The sequence below is a fragment of the Phyllostomus hastatus genome, unplaced genomic scaffold, assembly GCF_019186645.2.
Source record: "Phyllostomus hastatus isolate PE091 unplaced genomic scaffold, TTU_PhHast_1.1 phas_scaffold_78, whole genome shotgun sequence".
NCBI classification, from domain to species: Eukaryota; Metazoa; Chordata; class Mammalia; order Chiroptera; family Phyllostomidae; genus Phyllostomus; species Phyllostomus hastatus.
This window is the reverse complement of record NW_025334041.1, coordinates 64,938,420-64,959,150: the sequence shown is the minus strand read 5'-3', so window position 1 is coordinate 64,959,150 and position 20,731 is coordinate 64,938,420. Positions and strand designations below refer to the sequence as shown.

Sequence of the window (20,731 nt, the reverse complement as noted above, 5' to 3'; positions counted from 1 at the left end):
CAGGCAGTTTTTGTTGTCTGCATGTTTTTTGTGTGTATAGGTCACATTCCTGTTTCTTTGTATATCTCATAATTTTTGTAGAAAAGTGGAAATTTTAGAGGGGACCCCCTCAAAAAACAATCATCTCCTAGAGGGCGGGCCCCTTGTAGTACAGGCTTCCCCCACTAAGTGAGTGTTCTGGAAACCCATCTACATCAGTGTAGCAGCTGGTGTTGTGAGAGGCTGCGTTCAGCTTCAGTGAATTTTTTTTTTTGAAAAGCCTTTCAGTGCATTTGGCCATTTCACGATGGGTGATTTATGAGTGCACCTGTTGCATAAATGTCACTCACACGCGGGGAAGATAATGAAGCACAAACTTTATTACCCGGGGGGGCTCAGAGGAGAATCCCAAATCCTGAGCCCAAACCCGGGCTCGTCACAGTTCCTTTAAATACTTGTTACAGAGCAAAGAGGGGAGGGGGATTCATCTGCTAAAGCAAGGGAGCATACAGAGACAGAAGCGGAACGAAGGTCAGCATTTCGGCCTTGAGATAACCTTACTTAGCAACGTCTGTTAGCCGGCTCCTTATCTAAAAATAACTTTTACTCAGCTTTTGTCCCGACAAAACTTGCAGGTGTTACAAAGAGCAGAAAGCCCCTTTATGAGACTTTCTACTTTCTTTTCCTGCCACACACCTGCCCACACCACACTGAGTGTTCAGCGGGTTTCCACCAAAAATGGCATGAGCCCCATGTCCCACCCTCCCTATTCACCTGATCTCGCCATGTGTGACTTTTTTTTGTTTCTCTGGATGAAAACAGTCCTCATAGGGAAACTTTTTGCCGATGTGGAAGAGGTGAACAAAAAACGGTAGAAGCACTAAAGGCATCAAAATCAACGAGTTCAAAAACTGTATTGAGCAGTGGAAAAAAAACGTCTCATTAGGTGTATTGCATCAAATAGGGAGTACCGTATTTTGCCATGTATAATGTGCTCCTGTGTATTCTGTGCACCCACATTTTTGGCCCAAACTTTCAGGGAAAAAATCTTTTGTTTTTAGAGAGAGGGGAAGGGAGGGAGAAAGTGGGAAAGAAATATCAAGATGTGGTTGCCTCTCCCTACTGGGGACCCAGCCTTCAAACCAGGCCTGTGCCCTGACTGGGAATCCAACTGGCAACCCTTTGATTCGCAGGCAGGCACTGAATCCACTGAGCCACACCGGCCAGGGTAGAGTTACATTTTTAATGCATAAGCATAAATAAAAGAATTAGCCCTGGCCGGTGTGGCTCAGTGGTTGAGTTCTGACCTGTGAATAAAAAGAATTAAAAACATTTATACAGATACAGAATTGGTACTACCCATGTATAATCCTCATCCTTATTTTTCTCTCAAAAACTTGGGCGAAGAAGTATACATTGTACATGGCAAAATATGGTACTTTGAAGGTGACTGAAGTTTAAATGTGTACGAATTAATACACAATTTTTTATAAATAATTCCAAGTTTTTGGGGGTTTCTTCTTGTGTACGGTAGCAAGTTTGGATACTGTTCTCCTTTAAGAGACTAGTGTTAGGTGGTGACACAGGCTTTGAAAGAATTCACGGAGAGAAGAAAATGTAGAGAATAAAGTTTTTAGTCACTCTCCAAGAAAGGAGAGGTGCATGGTGTGGAGAGACACATTAGCACTGAGGGGTGGGGGCTTTGAGATTTTATTGGATTATAGTTGGATTAAAAAAGGGTGGGAGGTTGCTCTGTGTGGCCCTTGAGCTCTTGGGGGCATTGTCACACAAGGTTGCATTTGTTCCAATGTTATCTTCTGCCTATGGCTGTAGAGAGCAGTCAGTTCTATTCTTGCTTTCCAGTAATTTCCAGTCCTGGGAACATAAGCTCAGAAGAGTAAAATGTCAGTCATGTTTAACGAGGTCATGGGCCTGCTAGGCAAATGGTGCCGCAATAGCAAATGGAGCTGACTTTATCTTTTCAACTAGTTTTATTTTTGTTTGGTTATATATTTGTTTAGTGACTTGACTATTAAGTGACATTTGTGTTGCCTACAGTGGGACGCTCTGATGGTTGCTCCTTACAGGCCACAGACTTGGGCATGGACACACTTAGCTGGAATGGAAACTGGAAAAGCGGCATTTGTGCTGCCTGTCACATACCAAACCCAATAAGCAGAGATAGGGATTGCATCTTTAGGGGCGCTTTATTCAGATTGCCAGCGATCTGAGGAAACTGCGGGTTTGTACCCTAAAGGGCTGTCTTAAATTCCATTTTAAACCTACCCTTTTTATAAGGAGAAGAAAAGGGTAGGTAAGGAGTTTGGAATTCAGGGAAAAAGTTAATCAGATAAAAAGCATTCTTTCCTCTGTGTCCTGGGCAGTGGACATCTCACCCTGGAGCACAATGGCTCAGACACCACCCTGATTGCTTGCAGTCCTGAGGCACAGAGGTGGTCTCCTGCACTCAGGGTGGCTCATCCTTCACTTCTTGAAACGATGTATGTTTTTACATACATCGATTACTGAGCTTATTAGCTACTACCCAAAACTAAAATTTTTCCCACATTTGAGTCCCCCATCAGGATGATAGTGGTTCTAGCAGGGCTCTTACTGACCATCTCTTTCCCCCGATTTCTTTGTTAAGCCGTCTGCCTTGGGTGGTATCACAGCAACTATTAGGCTCCAGTAATTGCCAGTTGAGTAAACTATTCTTTCATCAATGCTTTGGGTTATCAGTTGCTCCTCAGTCTGATCCATTCAATTCTGGCCCCTTTGCAGATGTAGCTTTTGAGGCCAGTCTTGGAGGTTTGTTCTGACCCCAGGAGGGCTCTTAGGTGTCTCTTTCCCTGGGTCTCCCTATTGAGCTTGCTGGCTTATGGTTTAGCTTGTTTTCAAAGAGCTACCAGCCTTCTTTATTGCTTACCACCTAAATCTCCGTTGTTTTTGAGAAGACCCTTATGCTTGAACTTCTCTACACTCTCTTTCAAATAAAATTGATTATGGGGGCAGAGCTTTGGAGCTGTCTGTCTTGGCTGCCTCTGCCCTTGGGGAAGTGCCTGAGCAGCTGCTCAGGAGCTGCGAGGAGGGAGTGACACTGCCACACTGCTGCTTCCCATGTGGTGGGGAGCTGGGGCAGGGGCAGAAGCCCCGATCTTCTGGCCTTGCCTATCTCAACTTAGAGTTTCCACCCTGTGAGCAAGCTGGGACAAGAATGACTACAGTCTTTTTAGTCATAGCCGGCATGCCTGGGGTAGAGCGCCTCTCCTAGGAGTAGGACCTGGTGGGGGAAGGGAGCTTTTAACCCCCTGGCCCACTTGCCAGGAATTGAACCTCTGCACCTCACAGCTGGAGGGGATGAGAAATGCTGGTGGGTTGCCTTTCCAGGTGAGATCCCATCTTTTGCCTGGGAGGCCCATTATTTTGGCCACACCCACCATTCTATCCTACTGTGAACTATGAGGGTGGGGAGAGAAGGGGAGTGAGCCATGGCATAAGTGTCACAGACTCTACTGAATTTTAATAGATTTTCTTGCATAAATGTTTATTTATTTATTATATACCCTTATGACAATTTCTAGAGACTTGAAGTGGTTGGTTTTTTTAAATTAATTTTCACCAATTATGGTTTTGCTGGAGAACAGGTCTGCAGAGCACCTCACACCTTCCCATTCTGGAAAAATTTTTTATCTGTGACCTTGGTATGTAAATGGTTAGTACAAAAAGTTTTATTAGCCAACATCTAGGATGTGGGAGTATGTACCTCAAACACCAAAGGAACACTGTTGAACAATATTTAATCTGTTTCCCTCATCTAATTCCCCTTTGCATTTAGAAGTTATAGACCTCTTGCCTTTTTAGATGGTTTATGTAAATCTCACCCTGAGCAGACTCTAAAGTCTGTTCTACTTATACATCCACCAGCACATCAAAAATATGTATGCATTTAAGTATGAATTGAGGAATATATCAGTGTCCTCAGCAGCAGAGTAGTTAATTTTTCTAATCTTTCTGTGTCAGTGTGATACTCTACACCAATTTATGAACTCTGCACAGGCTCTCAAGGGTTATTATTTCCATGTGGGATGTTTTTCTGCTTGATGCCAAGTATTATTGAGTTTATTTCACTTTACACATAACCACGACAAACGGACATAGTGTGTTTCATTCCTTTGTCATCTCATAGGTTAAGCCGCATTTCAGTCATTTTGGTGTCTGAGTTTGGGCACTGTTGTTAAAACTTAAAAAGCCTTTTCATTTATTGTTGAAGCCTTAGAACAAAGAAGAGGTTTGTGAAAAGACATTCTTTTGCAGATTTAGTGAGCAGCATGAGTTTGAATGCTGTCCTTGAACTAGATCATTTTAGCTGCCTGTTAATTCCCACAAGAGCAAGAACTGTAAGCACAATTGAGATAAGCTCATAAACTGCACGGCCATGCAAAGCTGTGTGAGGTCCAGGCGTGTCCAACATTTTGGAGTCTCTGAGCTACACATTAAATACACTTCAACATGTAATCACACACACACACAAATCTCATGTTTTAAGTAAATTTACAATTTTGCGTTGGGTGGCTTTCACAGCCATTCTGGGCCGAATGAGGCCCGTGGGCCGCAGGTTGGACACCCCTGAGTCCATTTCAGTGTAAGAAATCTTAGGTCTTTTCTTCTTACTGTCTTTTGGCTATTAGCTCTTTGTTATTCAGAGAGTATGCCTGCGTGGTGAGCATCTGCCAGTTTTGTTTCTATTTGAAATGCTTGCCTAATGGGCTGAAATTCATTTGGAAAACCATTTTATAACCATCCAGCTATGTTACATAAATCTTTTAGTATTGTAGATAGAAAGGCATTGTTCAAGAAAAACAGTTTAAGTACGACTTAAGGTGCTTCCCGCAGTTTTATGTTCCTCCTAAAACTAAGGAAGGATTGGAAGTGATAGTACATATTATAGTTGAATGCACTGCACTTCTGCCGGCTCTAAGCCACTTTGTTCTTTTAGGTGCTGAGGTAAAGTTCACGTGCCACAGAACATCTTATTTTAATAAACATTTGCATATAGATATAGTTACATCAGGAAAGTTAAATTTCCTTTAAAAGGGTGTAATTTTTCTCATTTCAAAATTATGGAAAACATGGGAAAATGCAATCAAATAAAGGCAAAGTAAAATGAAATCTCACCCCATCAATTAAGCCTTAGTGGTAAACCAATTTGAAATTCATTTATTTTTCCAGAAAATTCTTTTTTCAAATCATTGTTCAGTTATACAGATAGACTGTAAGAGTGGTAAAGTTAAAATACAAACTGGACAAAGCTATAGGTGGGTGAAAAAGAATGGAATTAAGACTGTGCATTTAGCCCTGGCCAGTAGCTTAGTTGGTTAGAAAGTCATCCCGATACATTATGGTGGCAGGTACAATATCGGGTCAGGGCAAATGCTTGAATCAACCAATGAATTCACAAATAAGTAGAACAACAAATTGATGTTTCTCTCTCTCATCTCTTTCTCTCTCTATGGGGGATGGGAAGACTGTGGGCTTATATATCATTACCAGTGACCTGGGAACCTTGGTCAAAACCTCAGTTCCTCTGGCTGTCATCTCTAAACAAAGGGGACTTATAAAATGGTGCTGTCAATGAAGAGTGAGTGTAGCTGGTTCAAAGCTGTTGAGTATCAGGACTTTTCCTGTATTCACATTCTAATCCATATTTATGTTTGCCCAGAGCATATATAAACATCTAGTAGTGGTTGACAAACAGTTCTTCTTAAGGCAGGCAATACCCCTCCTACTCCCCGCAATCTACCATTTTAACCCAGCACGGCTAACTCACCCTGGTAAATGCTGGAGTTATGTGTTAGATTTTATCTGAACAGAGGACTTCATGGCAAATTAAATGTCTTAAAACTATAGACCTAGGTGTTCATGTACTATTTTAGGTAAAAATAATTCTTTTTTTCCTACTGTAAATTCTTTTTTTTTTTTTTTTGAAGAGGAGCATGAGGTGAATGCAAATTTTGATGGAGGAGGAAGAAGCAGAGTGGAGAACAGAACAAAATAGGGGATTTGCACATCACACGTCTCTTTTCTGAGTTTATTTTTTTCACTCCCACCTCCCAGAAATGAAATATGCTTTGTCTAACCCTCCTCAGTTATAGCACTTAATTTCAGTAAAGTCTTTTATTAGTTATTCCTGAGCTCCTGCCCCTCACAGGCCCCTCAGAGCTGCATCATTTCACTGTCTGCATTCCTGATCAGACATTTACTGACAGTGGAACTTAATCATTGGGGCCTTTGGTCTGCAAACAACATCTGTTGCTTATTAATTTGTTCTTAGCAACAAAAAAAGTTTTTCATGAGGTCCTCAAGCCCATTTTAAGTATCACTTTTTTTGGTAGTGCATCAGATCTCTACATTTTGCTAATAGTTGTTTTTTTTTTCCCAGTACTTCTAAAATTCTGTAGGAGTTGTATTAGAACCATGTAAGCAATGGTCAGCATCCCTTTTATTATAAAACAAGAACCTTTTTGTCTTTTTTTAAATCGAGATGTATTTGACATAAAACATTGTATAAATTTAAGGTATATTATATGTTGATATTAGCTTGGTACATTTATATTGTCTTATGGTTGGCCATTGTAGCATTAGCTTACACCTCTATGTTGTCACATATTACCATTTCTTCTAGTGCTGGGAACAGTTAATATTTTGTCTCTTAGCAAGTTTAATGTTTGTATTATAGTTCTGTTGTCTATAATCACAGGACTATATTAGGTCTCCCGGACTTAATCTAGTAGTTGGAAGTTTGTACCCTTAAAGAGCACCTCCCATCTACCTACTCCCTGGCCCTTGGTAAACCACCGCTGTACTCTTCGCTTTTACCTTTAGATTCCACACATAAGTGACATCATATAGTATTTGCCTTCTCTGTCAGACTTACTTTTCACAGTGCCCTCAAGATCCATCCATGTTGTCATAATGTCAAGATTTCCTTTCTTTTCGGAGCTAAATAGTGTTCCACTGTATATACATTATGCCATGTCTTCTTTATGCATTCATCCATTAATGGACACTTAGGTCTATATCTTGGCTATTGTGGGTAATGCCTCAATAAGAGCCTTTTAAGAATGTAAAGCACAGACCGGTGTGGCTCAGTTGGTTGGAGTGTTGTCCCATACACCAGAAAGTCACGGGTTTGATTCCTGGTCAGGGCACATACCTAGGTTGTGTGTTCCATCTGTGATTGGGACATGTATGGGAAGCAGTCGATTAATGTTCCTTTCTCTTTCTCTCTCTTCCCCTCCCCTCCTCCCTTTCTTTCTCTCTAAAAATCAGTGAGCATGTCCTCAGGTGAGAATTAAAAAAATAAAAAATAAAAATATTTTAAAAAGAATGTAAAATTTTCTGTCAAAGAAGACATTTTGAAACTTGTAACTATGATTTTTCTGTCTTACTTACTGGGTGGTAATTTCAGTTTTTAGACTGTTTGGAAGCTGACAGATAGTATAATTTCTTGGCTCTGGGGTAAGCAGTAAAGATGCTGCTTTAAAGCTTTGCCATCTTCCTTCCTTCCCCTATACCTAAGTAAGTTTGAAGTCGTGGCTGCACCAGGAATATATCTTCTTGAAGTTGATTGTCATCGTGTTCTCTTGCACTTTCACTGGGGATGTTTTACACACTGTTCTGATGCAGATAACTGGAGGAGCAGGGTTCGTGGGGTCCCACCTCACTGACAAACTCATGATGGACGGCCACGAGGTGACTGTGGTGGACAACTTCTTCACGGGCAGAAAGAGAAACGTGGAGCATTGGATCGGCCATGAGAACTTTGAGCTGATTAATCATGATGTGGTGGAGCCCCTCTACATTGAAGGTGAGTGACACCATGCACTGTTATTGTTCAGAGCCCCGTGGGTGTGGGCTCACCAGAGCAGAGAGCCCCTGAGGGTAAACTGCCTGACTTGGCCACATCCAGTTTTTGTGTATTTTGTTGTTGAAATAGTCTACTCATGTGCAAGGCACTAATCTAGTTTCTGATGAAAGACGGTTATGACAGTGCAAGAGTCTGACTTCACTATTACATGCCCCGTCCCCCAGTTTTGAACTTCACGGTCTGTCGAAGTAAGGCTTATGTAATGCACATCTGTCCCTGTTGCCTAACAAGTCTGATGTCTGCCCCACCCATGTGGAATGACTTCTAGCTTCCTGTCAGAAAGTGGCTGATATAGAATGCTGAGTTCATAATGAAATTCCACATATAGAAGAGTTTAAAGCCCTCTGGTAACTTTGACATTTAAAGGAATTATGGTTTGGGAGCTACACTGGGTTGGATGGTGGCCCCGAAAAAGATATAGCCACACTTTAACCCCCAGAACCTGTTAATGTGAAAAAGGGGCCTTTGCAGCTATAATTAAGTTGAGGCTTATCTCGAGATGAGGTCAACCTAGATCACCTGGGCAGGCTCTAATTCTAATGGCAAGTGTCTGTGAGAGACAGGGTGGAGGAGAAGTGGACATGTGGGGAGAAGAGGAGGAGGCCATGTGCTGACTGAGGCAGAAATTGGAGTTACGTGGCCATGTATTGCTGCCCTGGGGCCTTTGGAGAACACGTGGTCTGGCCAACACCTTATTTTCAGACTTTGGTTTCTAGGACTGTGGGAGAATAAATGTCTGTCGTTCTGTTTCACTGAGTTTGTGGTGCTTCAGGAAACTAATACAGAGGCTGTAAAGGAGACTTTTTCTAAGGTGTACTGCTGAGAACTACCACAGGTACTTGACTAGGAGGCCTCTTAGAGTCACACAGACTTTATTTATGTTCTTCCTCCTTTAGATCTGACCATGTCCTTGAGAAGCAAGTATCATTCCACTTATATATACAGGCCTGGACAAAAGTAGGTTAATAATAATATAGAATACAATAATTAATAAATAAATAAATAACACAAGAATAAACTGTGTTTCACATACTCACAGTTGTAAACCTATTTTTGCCTTTCCCTGTATATGGAAAATGAATGGAGTTGTGGGCTGCCTAAAGTTACAGGGTAGTTAAGTGGCTGTGCCAGAATCCAACTTTGGGTTGTTGATGCCAAAGCTTGTAAACACCTGCTCCTCCTCCTGCTTTTTCCATATTATCAAATCCTGAACATTTTCCCATGTCAATAAAATATATCTTGAAGAGTCATTGTAATTGGTCAGCAATGTTATTATATGGATATACCATGGTTTACTTATTCATTTCCTCATTTAAATTTTTCCAGTGTTTTATTATAAATACCTTTGCCTGAATTTTATTTTCTCAGTAAAGAGTCCAAATATGAATTATGCCAAATACTAATATGTCTCCTTTATCATTTGGTGGTGTTTATTTCACTAATATATTAGTAACATTGAGCATTATCTTAAAAAATACTGACAAAAATGTTTTGCTAATTTGATAGGAAGCCCATGGCTTGATGTAGATTTCTTTAGTTATTAAAAAGGTTGGACTTTCTTACATGTTAATTCACAAAAAAAATTAAATAATGTCTTTTACCTTTTTTTAAAAATTGCTTTTAGTATGAGTTCTTCATAATAGGGATATTAATCATTTGACATATATTTAGCAATCTGACTTCTTGCAACCTGACTTTTTGACTTTTAATTTCATTGAAATTTGCAATTAAAATATAGTCTCATATGTTCATTTCCTCTTTGCCATTTTTTTTTTTTGTTTTATGGTATAAGTGTCCCAAAATTAGATAAATATTCAGCCATGGTGGGTTTTTTTTTTTTTGCTTGTTTTTGCTTCATTTTTAAACATTTAATTTTTTAATCTACCTGTGATTTATTTTGGGATCTTGCTATAGTTTTGTAAAGTGAAGCAGATGATGTAGATAATAGACAAGCTGTCTCACTTTCCACTTGGATTTCATCACGGGGTGGCTTTGATACAGTTAACTGAGGTAATGTGCGTGACAGTGCTCTCATGGACACAGTTCTTCGAGTGTGCCCTGATGGTGCCCCCTCCTGGTTACTCCGCCATTCAATCAAAGGCAAATCCTAGATACTGCTGTGGAAGGACTTTGCTGATGAATTAAGGTTATGAATCAACTGACTTTAAAATACGGCGATTACCCTGGATTATCTGGGTGGGCCCCACATAATCACAGGAGCATTTAAAAGCAGCAGAAAATGGTGAAAGAGCCAGTGAGAGATTTGGTGAAAGAGCTGCAAGAGAGAAGTCAGAGAGATTCCAAGTGTGAGAAGGACTTGACCCACCACTGCTGCCTTTGAAGGGGCTCTGAGCCAGGCCATGCAGGCAGCCTCTGGAAGCTCCCAGCCAGCCAGCATACGAGACCTTGTGCTGCAGCTTTGTGGAACTCAATTTTGCCAGCGACCTGAATCGTCCTCTGATGACAGGAGCACAGTCCTGCTGACACCTTGATTTCAGTCTGTGAGTGTCAGGGCTGAGACCCAGCTGAGCCACCCCATACCAGGACTTCCGACCTGAGGTAATAAATAGATGTTTTTTAAGCCTCTAAATTGTTAGGGCAGCAATAGGGCAACTACCACAGGAGGCTTAGTGCAGTGGCTGGCCCACAGTAAGTGCTCCCCTAGTAATAGCTCTTACTACTCTTTTCCCTTTTTTGTACATTGCAGTAAATATTTGTTGAATGAAATTATTGATTACATAATTTCAGTACTACCCAAAAACCAAAACTTAGCAAAAATGGTTATGTTGGCAAGTAACTTACCCGTTTTGACTATGAGCTTTGACACCAGAGCTACTCTAGTTATTTCTGCTGCTGTAAATAGACTCTGTAGGGGACACACACACACAGACTGAATGGAGTCACACAAAAAATGATTGACACTTTTTCTCCTTTGCTCACAGTAGTAAGTTCCTCAGGTAGTACTGTAAGACATTTCTCAACCTTGATACTTTAAAGCCTGTTTTTCATTTTCTCGGCCTCAGCATTGGCTTCTTCCATGCTCTTGATAATCCCCACATCCCGTTCTCATCCTCCCATCTCTTCACTCTTTCTGGCCCCACAGTGCCACTGAGTTTGAACTTACTTGATGAAGTACATCATTTGATCCTCCAAAAAGTACAGTTGTGCTTTCCAAAGGTAATAATCCCTTCCTTCGCCACTTACATCCAATGCAGGAACACTTTAACCAGATGAACCTAGTTTCATGGGCCCTCTCTCTCTTCCTCAGCATGGCATTGTCACACAAAGGCTAACATCATTTAGGGTCCCTTGACTGAGGAGTCGTTGTCTTGTATGTATAGTGCCTGTCATATTTCACGTACACGTCAGTTTAGTTGTTGGTCTTACTGACTTTTACAGCCTGTGTTCATCCTAAGTGGGACTGCCATTTGGTATAGTATGAAGTTCATTCTTTTAGCAGCAATTAACAAGTTTATATGTTCTGTAATGTAATAAATTATTTTCTTCCTCTGGGTGGTAAGAGTACAAAGTCCATAACCCAAAGTTTAAAACATAAATCTCTTTTTAGTTCCTTTTTCCTAGTAGAAGAACTTAAGTTGATCTGATATTTAGATCATAGCAGAAATGTGCTTCAGTTTGGACAGTATTTTGTATAACATACTTTTGTTTATTTGTTTTGCTGGGGCTGGCAAGTTGTTTGGTTTTTGTTGAGGCAACAATGGTGTCCCTTAATTTGGCAGCATCAAGCAGAACTTCATTGAATTTTCCTCAGCACAGATTCCTCCTCTCACTGTTTTCAAAGTAGCCATTATGTGTCAGACATTAGCATTTTTATTTTAATTTCACATTTACAATAGGAAATTAACTATTCTCTGGTCTAAGAATGTGGTGGTAGCATTGGAAAAGGACAATGCAGGTGGAGTATGCTAAGGCTCAGGATTGAGATAGGGTAGTATAGAATTCAGGAACTGCTACGTAGTAATAAATTACAGAATTATGAAAATGACAAAGAAAGACAAGAGGTGCTATTGTCACAGGGGTTATGATAGAGGCCTAGTGTTGTATTGGTTAGATTGTAGAGAATGCGAATGATTGCTGTAGAAGGAATTGTAAGTACTCATTGAAATAACTTAATCTGGTAATATATTGCTTTGAAATGGATTTTTATTTACTTTTTATTTATTTTCATCGTATTTTTTTATTACTGTTTATTCTCCTTATACCCCCACCACCCCCTGCAATCACCACATTGTTGTCCAAGTTTATGAATCCTTTTCCCTTTTTGCTCAATCCTTCCACCCCCTAATCCCCTCATCCCCAGTAGCTGTCATCCTGCTCTACATCTATGAGTCTATTTCTGTTTTCCTTGTTAGTTCAGTTTGTTCTGCAGATTCCACATAAGAGTGAAATCATATGGTATTTGTCTTTCTCTGACTGGCTTATTTCACTTAGTATCATGTTCTCCAGGTGCATCCTTACTGTCACAAAGGGTAAAATTGTCTTCCTTTTTATGACTGAGAAGTAGTCCATTGTGTAAATGTCCCATAGTTAATCTTATTCACTACTCTACTGGTGGACACTTGGGCTGCCTCCCATATCTTGGCGATTGTAAATAATGCTGCAGTGAAGATAGAGTTGCTTATGTTCTTTTGGATTAGTGCTTTGGGTTTCTTCGGATATATTTATTCCCAGAAGTGGGATTTATGTGTCAAAAGGCAGATCAATTTTTAATTTTTTAAAAGAGATAAAAAAGATTGTATTTATTTATTTTTTACAGAGGGGAAGAGAGAGAGAGAGAGGGAGAGAAACATCAATGTGTGGTTGTCTCTTGAGTGCCCTCTACAGGGCCCACAACCCAGGCTTGTGCCCTGATTGGGGATTGAACTGGTGACCCTTTGGTTTGCAGGCCTGTGCTCAGTCCACTGAGCCACACCAGTCATAGCCATTTTTAATTTTTTGAGATATCTCCATATTGCTTTTTACAGTGGCTTCACCGATCCACATTCCCACCAACAGTGCAAAAGGGTTCCCCTTTCTCCACATCCTTGCCAGCACTTGTTGTTTGTTGATTTGTTGATGATAGCTGCTCTGACAGATGTGAGTTGAGTTGGTATCTCATTGTGGTTTTGATTTGCATTTCAGTGATGATTAGTGACATTAAGCACCTTTTCATATGCACATTGCCCATTTGTCAGTCCTCTTTGGAGGAGTGTCTGTTCAGGCCCTTTGCCCATTTTTTCATTGGATTGGTTGTTTTGGTGTTGAGTTTTGTAATTTGTTTATAAATTTTGGATACTAACCCCTTATCAGATGTAGCGGCAAATATGTTTTCCCATTCTGTGGGTTGTCTTTTTATTTTGTTGATGGTTTCCTTTGCTATGTAAAAACTTTTTAGCTTGATATAATCTCATTTGTTTATTTTTTCTTTTGTTTCCCTTGCCTGAGGAGATGTATCAGATAAAATATTGCTACAAGAAATGGCTGAGGTTTGACTGCCTGTGTTTCTTTTAGCATTTTTAGGGTTTGAGGTCTAACATTTAATACTTTAATCCATTCTAAATTTATTCTTGTGCGTGGCGTAAAAAGGTGGTCTAGTTTCATTTTTGCATGTATCTATCCAAATTTTCCCAACACCATTTATTGAATAAACTGTCTTTAGTCCATTGTATGTGATTGCTGCTGTTGTTGAATATTAGTTGACTCTAAATGTGAATTTATTTCTGTGCTCTCTATTCAGTTCCCACCACAGGTGTGTCTTTTTACGCTAGTACCATGTGCTGTTTTGATTACTATGGCCTTGGTTTGATATTAGATAGACTGATTTCCTCCAACTTTATCCTTATTTCTAAGGATCACTGTTGCTGTGGAGGGCCTTTTGTGGTTCTATACATATTTTTGAAACATTTGTTCTAGTTTTGTGAAAAACACTGGAATCTTGATAGGAATTGTATTGAATCTATAGATGACTTTAGATAGCATGGACATTTTAATGACGTCAGTTCTTCCTATCCATGAACATGATATGTACTTCCACTTATTTGTATCATCTTCAGTTTTTTTTTTCAGTGTCTTATAATTTTCTAAGTACAGGTATTTTACATCCTTGGTTAGATATATTGCTTTTAAAACTGGATTTCACCAATCAAGGCATGCCAGTTTCAGATGTTGAATTTACCTTGTAACGTATTTAGCTCTGGAAAAAGTCAAGTTAATTATCCTTTTAAGCCATCTATTCAGGACACAGGAAATTTTCTGGGAAGCCAGGGTCAGGGGTACCAGGGTGTGTTTGGGTTTTGTATGGGAGATGCTCGGCCATTGCGATGATGAAAATGGGACTTCATTGTTGAGTTAGCTCCTTGTTCTAGCTGGGGGACTGGAGGGCCATCTCAGCCACCAGGTGCTCTACAGAGAAGCAGAGAGCCCAGTATGCTTGGAGACTAGGAAGGGAAGCACAGGACATGGGGTAGTGACCATGGGGGCTTTTCAGAATTAATCGCTAGAGAAGGGAGACTGTAGTACCCACAGTCCCCATTCAGCAGAAAGCCCACACAGTAGATAAAATGTAAGAGAGGAAGCACTTAACAGTGTGTGTATGGACTTCAGGTCTTGGGCCTGGCATACAAGGAACTTGGAAAGCATCACTTGTATCCTCACAAGAGAAAAGCTGAACAGCCCTGACCATTGTGGTTTAGCTGGTTGGAGTGTTGTCCCACAAACCGAAAGGTTGAGGGTCCCATTCCCAGTCAGGGCACATGTCTTGGTTGGGGGTTTGGTCTCTGGTTGGAGTGTGTACAAGAGGCAGCCAATTGATATATCTCTCTCACATTGATGTTTCTCTCTCTCCTTTCCTGTCTTTTTAAAATCAATAAGCATGTCTTTGAGTGAGGGTTTAAAAAAAAAAGCTGAACAAACTGAAATTCAATGACTGTTCTTTGCTCCATTAGAGAATTGAGGGCCCAGCACAAATTGCCACTTGAAAACTAGAGACACAGGTGAACACTGAGAATCACAATTTATGGGTATAGAAGGAGCAGCTTGAGCCTGATAGGAGCACTTTTTATAGAGAACTAACTACCGTATTTTGCCATATAGAATGTGATCCCATGTATATATGCACCAATGTTTTTCATCCAAACTTACAGGAAAAAATCTTTCATTTTAACTTTTTAATTGAATTATTTATATTGAGATACTTGTTTTTTTTTGTATATTATATAGGAATTTTAGAATTTAGTTTTGAACATATTATGGTACAAGAATTATTGTATAACAAATAATAACAAAACACAAGAACAGATACAGGGTATTTCAGGTACTACCTGTGTAATGTGTATATAAGGGTATAGCATATAAGGGTGTAATGTGTATCCTTATTTTTCCCTCAAAAATTTGGGCAAAAAACTGTGCATTACACACAGCACAAATGGTAATTGCTGGAAACTGAGTGTGGACAAGTTTGAGAATTAAAATCACCAGAATTTCAGTTTTGAGGGATGGGTGGCACACTTTTTTGAGTGTCACCTCCAGGAGCCCCTTTAGGCTCTCACTAAAGATCAGAGAAAAGCCCTGGGTGGTGTGGCTCAGTGAATTGATTGCCAGCCTGAGAATCAGAGGGTCACCTGTTTGATTCCTAGTTAGGGCACATGTGTGGGTTGTGGGCTGAGTCCCCAGTAGGGGGCACGTGAAAGGCAACCACACATTGATGTTTCTCTCCCTCTCTACCTCCCTCTCTTCCACTGTGTCTAAAAATGAATAAATTAAATCTTTTAAAAAAGATCTAAGAAAAATCTCTTCATGTTTCCAGCAGAGGAGGAGGAAGTAAATATTTTGAAATACACCCGTACATTCTCTTCTCCCTAGCAAAGGCCTGCCCTTAAGGGAAACTGTTCTCCCAGAACTTTACTGATGTGGGCGAAGGGACATACTCTGCTCAGGCACACTAAAAGACTGAGACCTTATGGTAGTGCCACAGAATGCTTCCTCTCCTTCCTCACATTTTACCACCATGTTATAGTAAGACTCAGGCCTCATTTAAGGAGTCTCTAGGGAAACCCAAAGACAACAGGGGTGACAAAAAAGAGTATGCGAGGAAATTTTAGCCTCTTGACACCTAGAACTGGAGCAGGCAGTGATATGGATAGTTTAACTCCTGGTCAGATATGCAGGTCTTTAGTGCGAGATTTTGTTTATCTGTTTCTTTTACTCTGTCATTTCTGCCTTTCAGTGCAAAGTTACAAGGCATGCTGCCCCGATTAGTGTGGCTCAGTGGGTTGAGTGTCATCCTGCAAACTGAAAGGTTGCCAGTTCAATTCCCAGTCAGGAGGCAAGCCTGGGTTGCAGGTTAGGTCCCTGGTTGGTGGCAGGTGAGAGGCAACCCGTTAATGCTTCTCCCAAACATGGGTGTTTCTCTCCCTCACTTTCTCCCTCCATTCCCTTCTCTAAAAATAAACAAGTAAAATCTTTAAAAAAATTAAAAGGCATGCTAAAAGGCAGAGAACACAATCTAAAGAGACAAAGCAAACATCAGAACCAGAACAAATATGACAGAAATTTTGGAGTTACCAGAGCACAAATTTAAAATAATTATGATAAACATTCCAAACACTGTAATGGGAAAAAAAATGAACTATGTACAAGAATAAATGGGTAATGAAAACAGAAAGATGGAAACTAAGAAAGAATTAAAATGAAATGGCTGAAATAAAAGCCATTGTAACAGAAATGAAGAATGCCTTTGATGGGCTCATTAATACATTGGACAAAGCAGAAAAAAATGGTTCATGAATACTTTCCAAATGAAAAAGAATAAAGAAGAATAAAAAACCAGAACAGAATATTTAAAAAACTGTGGGACAACTACAAAAGGTGCAGCTTATGCATTATGAAAGTTCCAGAAGGAGAGGAAAGGAAGGTACAGAATAGATATATGAAGTAATAATGGCTGCGAGTTCTCTGAAAGTTGCTTTAAAAGTTTTTATATTGGTTGTACATAAAGGGAGCAGGAGAATGTGAATTGGAGAAAGTCCTGGGATAGGTGAATTGCCTGTAAAGAAGACGTATTTCCTGATTCTGGATTGGTTATAGGCAGCAGTTCAACATGTTCATGTGTAAGCAAGATGTGGTGGCATCTGGTTGGCCAACCTCTCTTGATGTTCTTGGAAATGGCCACCTGGAAGTTGATTCAAAGTTTGAACATATATTTAGGAATGTAAGCAGTCTGTAGATACGGAATTTGGGTAGTGGGGTCCACCACATTGTGGGTGAGACACGAGACAAATTCACATGGACTACCGAGTCCTGTGGAGGAAAAGGGCGAGCATGACTTTTCTCTCAAGGGGAGCAAAAAGCCGTGGCCCTTGCCGTGCCGGCCTTTATTGGGTTTCTTGGCACATTACATGATGGTCCTCATTTACTATGCACAGGTTGGCTTTAGGTGGTTACCTTTTACAGAAAACGAAGGAGATGATGCCACTAATCACATCACAGAAGAGGGATATTTGCAAATGCAAAGGAAAAAGTGGTTGAACTGGTTACATTTGTTCTCGGAAGGTTTGACATAGATTTTAGGAAGTTACTTTGCAGTGAATGTTTGCTGCCTCAATTCAGGGAGTTTTAGCAAAAGCAAGTCTCAAAGTGGCCTAGGTACATTGAAGGCCTGATTCGCCCCCATGGGTGTGGGTCCTGTGCATCTCCAAGTGGGAGCTGGGCTCACACCACACAGAATGACCTTCTACATTTCCCTCCTTGTTTTTAGTTAGGACCACTATAGACCCCACAAAGCTTGCTACTTGCTGGTCTCCCACATGACCCTAGCAAAATAATTTGCAAATGCGTCAAAGTACACAGAATGTTATTATAATCAGTAAGCAACCAGTGGTTCCAAAGACCCACATTCTCAGATTAAGCCCATCAATCATTGTCAGGCAATGATTGATGGATCAAATAGATAACATTCCAAGAACTCTGAGGACATATTTTGAGTCAGGGTCAGATAGCTAAAGGGCCATAAAACTTTGGGGAAACAAACTCATTTCAGGCTTGGAGCTTTATCATTTAAATTGAGGGTATTAGCAAAGCAGGTTTCATAGGATTTTATGCTTTCTCTCTTAGGCCTGATTGCCTGGGGAAATCTGCCCTTTCCAGCTCAGGGCTGCACTCACCACTGGCATTGTTTCAGGCTTAGGTCAAGCAGGGGAAGTAAGATAGCCAAGAGATTAGGAGACTTCTAGCAGACAGAATGAGGACTCAGGCTATGTCAAAGCTGAGGGGCAAGGGTCCATCACCCTCTCTCTCCATAGCCCCCCAAGTCCTTCCCTGAGGGCCTCCTAATGATCATGCCTGTCTTAGATCCATCCTCCCTTGAGGAATTACCCCTCATTGGCTAACCGACCAAGCACTGGGGGCCAGACAGGATGAAGTAAAGTGGGCAGAGGCAGTGCTCCTGCCAGGGAGATAAGCTTTGTCTCCTCAGTGGTTTATGGTCCCAAGGTCTCTCACTCAGCCTTAGCCATGTGGGTTACAGCTTCTGAAACCAGGCAGGGCAGTTCCCAACATCTGATTTCCCCACTTTTTTGTTTGTAAATGCTGTTGTAGCTGTTAAGCCTGTGAAACCTACTATTTGCTGTTCTCCATCACAATCTTAAGAAAACAACCTTTATATATATCATAAAGCACAAATAGGGATTAAGACGAGGAGGCATCCAAGGGCTGCCATGACCCAAACCCATAAATTCAGTGCACTAAACCAGTTTTTAGGGTTCAACTATTGAACATTATGGGGCACCAAGGGGTTGTTGCCCTCTGCAGGAGGCGCTTGAGCCTTGGCCTCTGTCATTGGGGCAGGCCCCATGCTCCTCCATTGGTGGACCCAGACCCATGAGTGATGGTGTGAGTGTTTGTTTTCCTTCTGGTTGTTCAGGATCAGTTGGGCCATCTGGTCTGTTAGTCAGTTGGTTCTCGGCTCCAGGTAGCAGAGCTTGGTGTCTGTCCCACTCATGATAAGGCTTTACTCTTTTGGCTGGTAGCCAGACAGGACGTGTAGGGATGGAAACACAAGCATACCGTCTTCCCCAAGTTAAGAGATCTACAGGGCCCAGCCAAGAGCCATCTCCCAGTGAATCTCTGTATAAGACCTGAGGATAAGATGACTTTGGCTCTTTCTTCTGAAAATATTTCTCAATTGGAATACAGAGTGATTCATCACAATTTAGCAAATTATAGGTAAGCATGGCTAACAAAATCAAATTTGTGGGGGAGGGACTCATGGCTCCCCCTTTTTCTGTTTTTTAATAAGATTTTTAAAAGTATAATGAGCACGTTCTACAATTGCCTGACCTGTTGGATTGTAAGGTATCCTGTTTTATGTTGAATATTCCAATGGTGAAGAAAAACCTGAGTAGAATGGGCAAGGTATCTAGGGCCATTATCAGTTTAATTTGCTGAGGACGCCCTAAATGACTAAAGGCCTCAAGACAATGGGCTTGTATATTTTTAGCAGATTCTCCTGTTAAGGCAGATGCATCAGAGTATCACTAGGAATATGAACATATATGAATTTTCCAAAGGGAGCGTAATGAGTGACATCTGTTTGTCAAATTATTTGAGAACCTAATCTTCGAGGATTAACTCCTGTAGATGAGGGTGCCTTGCTAAGGGCTTGGTAATCAGGACATTCTTTAATAATTTGCTTAGCTTGGAAAGACAGGCCCCCTGCTCTTTCTGAAAGCTGCAATGAGTTTAAGCAGCAAGTTAATTGCCCTGTTGTTCTCAGGACCTGGTAGCTCCTAGGTTCAGAGTTTTCAAGGAAAGTGGGAAAGGGGGTGGGGGGAGTGCTCTACTTAAATATGTTTTAGACAAAAATGGTTATGTGCCAAGGGCCTTTTGTGACTCAATTGACTAGCCGTTCCCTCTGGGGAGAATAGCCAGTTCTTCCCCAAGGAAACGATCAGTGTTTACAGGTACTGAGTTAAAAAGTGGTACTTAGTCTTCCATGAGAAGGGCTAGTTCTCCCCAGGAGACAATATACCTAAATTTCATCTTTGCAATAAAGGGTCATGGCTCTGGCATAGACAAGGAGGATTCTTAATATTTCTTTAACACATCACAACCCCATCCCACTTACAACATGCTTTAGATTGACAAATTTGTGAATACATTCGTGACTTTCAGAAACAGATTTTTTCTCTACTGGCAAATACATTTACTTTTTTTTTTTTAAATTCTTATTGATTACTGCATTCCTTGAGTGTGTGCAGAAGTGAGCTGTCTCATTATCTAGTGCCCTTGACAACTTTAGGAAGGCTGGAGAAGAGGGAGGGAGGATGCTAAGCTCCGCACTGCTTGTTCCTAGGACTAAAGCAGTCCCTGGGCCTCCATAAGGAGGATCCAGAGTGGCTAAAAGACACATTTTCTCGTTATTTTTATTTTCTGCACTTTTTACTGTCTGAGGGAAGTGAGATCTTTTTCCTTTCTTTAAACAATCAATTTAAATTCTTTCTGAGTAGAATTCTTATGATGTAACAACATTAGAGATCCTATTCTACTTACCAGAGGTTTAGCAAAATATTTTGAGACTGAGCCGTTCCTTTCAAAACAAAAACAAAATTCAAGCAAACCAGTATTTTCAAATTAAATCTTCTAAAGGAAGGAGTGAGATATTAACCTAGAATGTTATCTCACACCACCTTGTGCTATTTCAACTTATGCCCAACTTTTTCCTAATTAACTAAGTCTAAAGATCCCTTATCAGGGAGACATTCAGCAGCCCCCAGATGCTGCTGAACTAGCTTCAAACATTGCTCTTGTTCCCCAGAGAGCCCATTCCCC

General features: G+C 40.7%; 1 protein-coding gene across 4 annotated transcripts in view; it reads left to right on the top strand.

Annotated features, from left to right (window-relative positions):
• The window catches only part of UXS1 (UDP-glucuronate decarboxylase 1), a 131,221-nt gene that overhangs the window by 59,236 nt on the left and 51,254 nt on the right, over nucleotides 1–20,731 (top strand). For all 4 annotated transcript variants that reach the window (XM_045827590.1, XM_045827589.1, XM_045827588.1 and 1 more), the window contains exon 6: nucleotides 7,666–7,846. In XM_045827590.1, coding sequence (XP_045683546.1) covers nucleotides 7,666–7,846 — 181 coding nt within the window. The remainder of the gene's footprint in view (nucleotides 1–7,665; nucleotides 7,847–20,731) is intronic.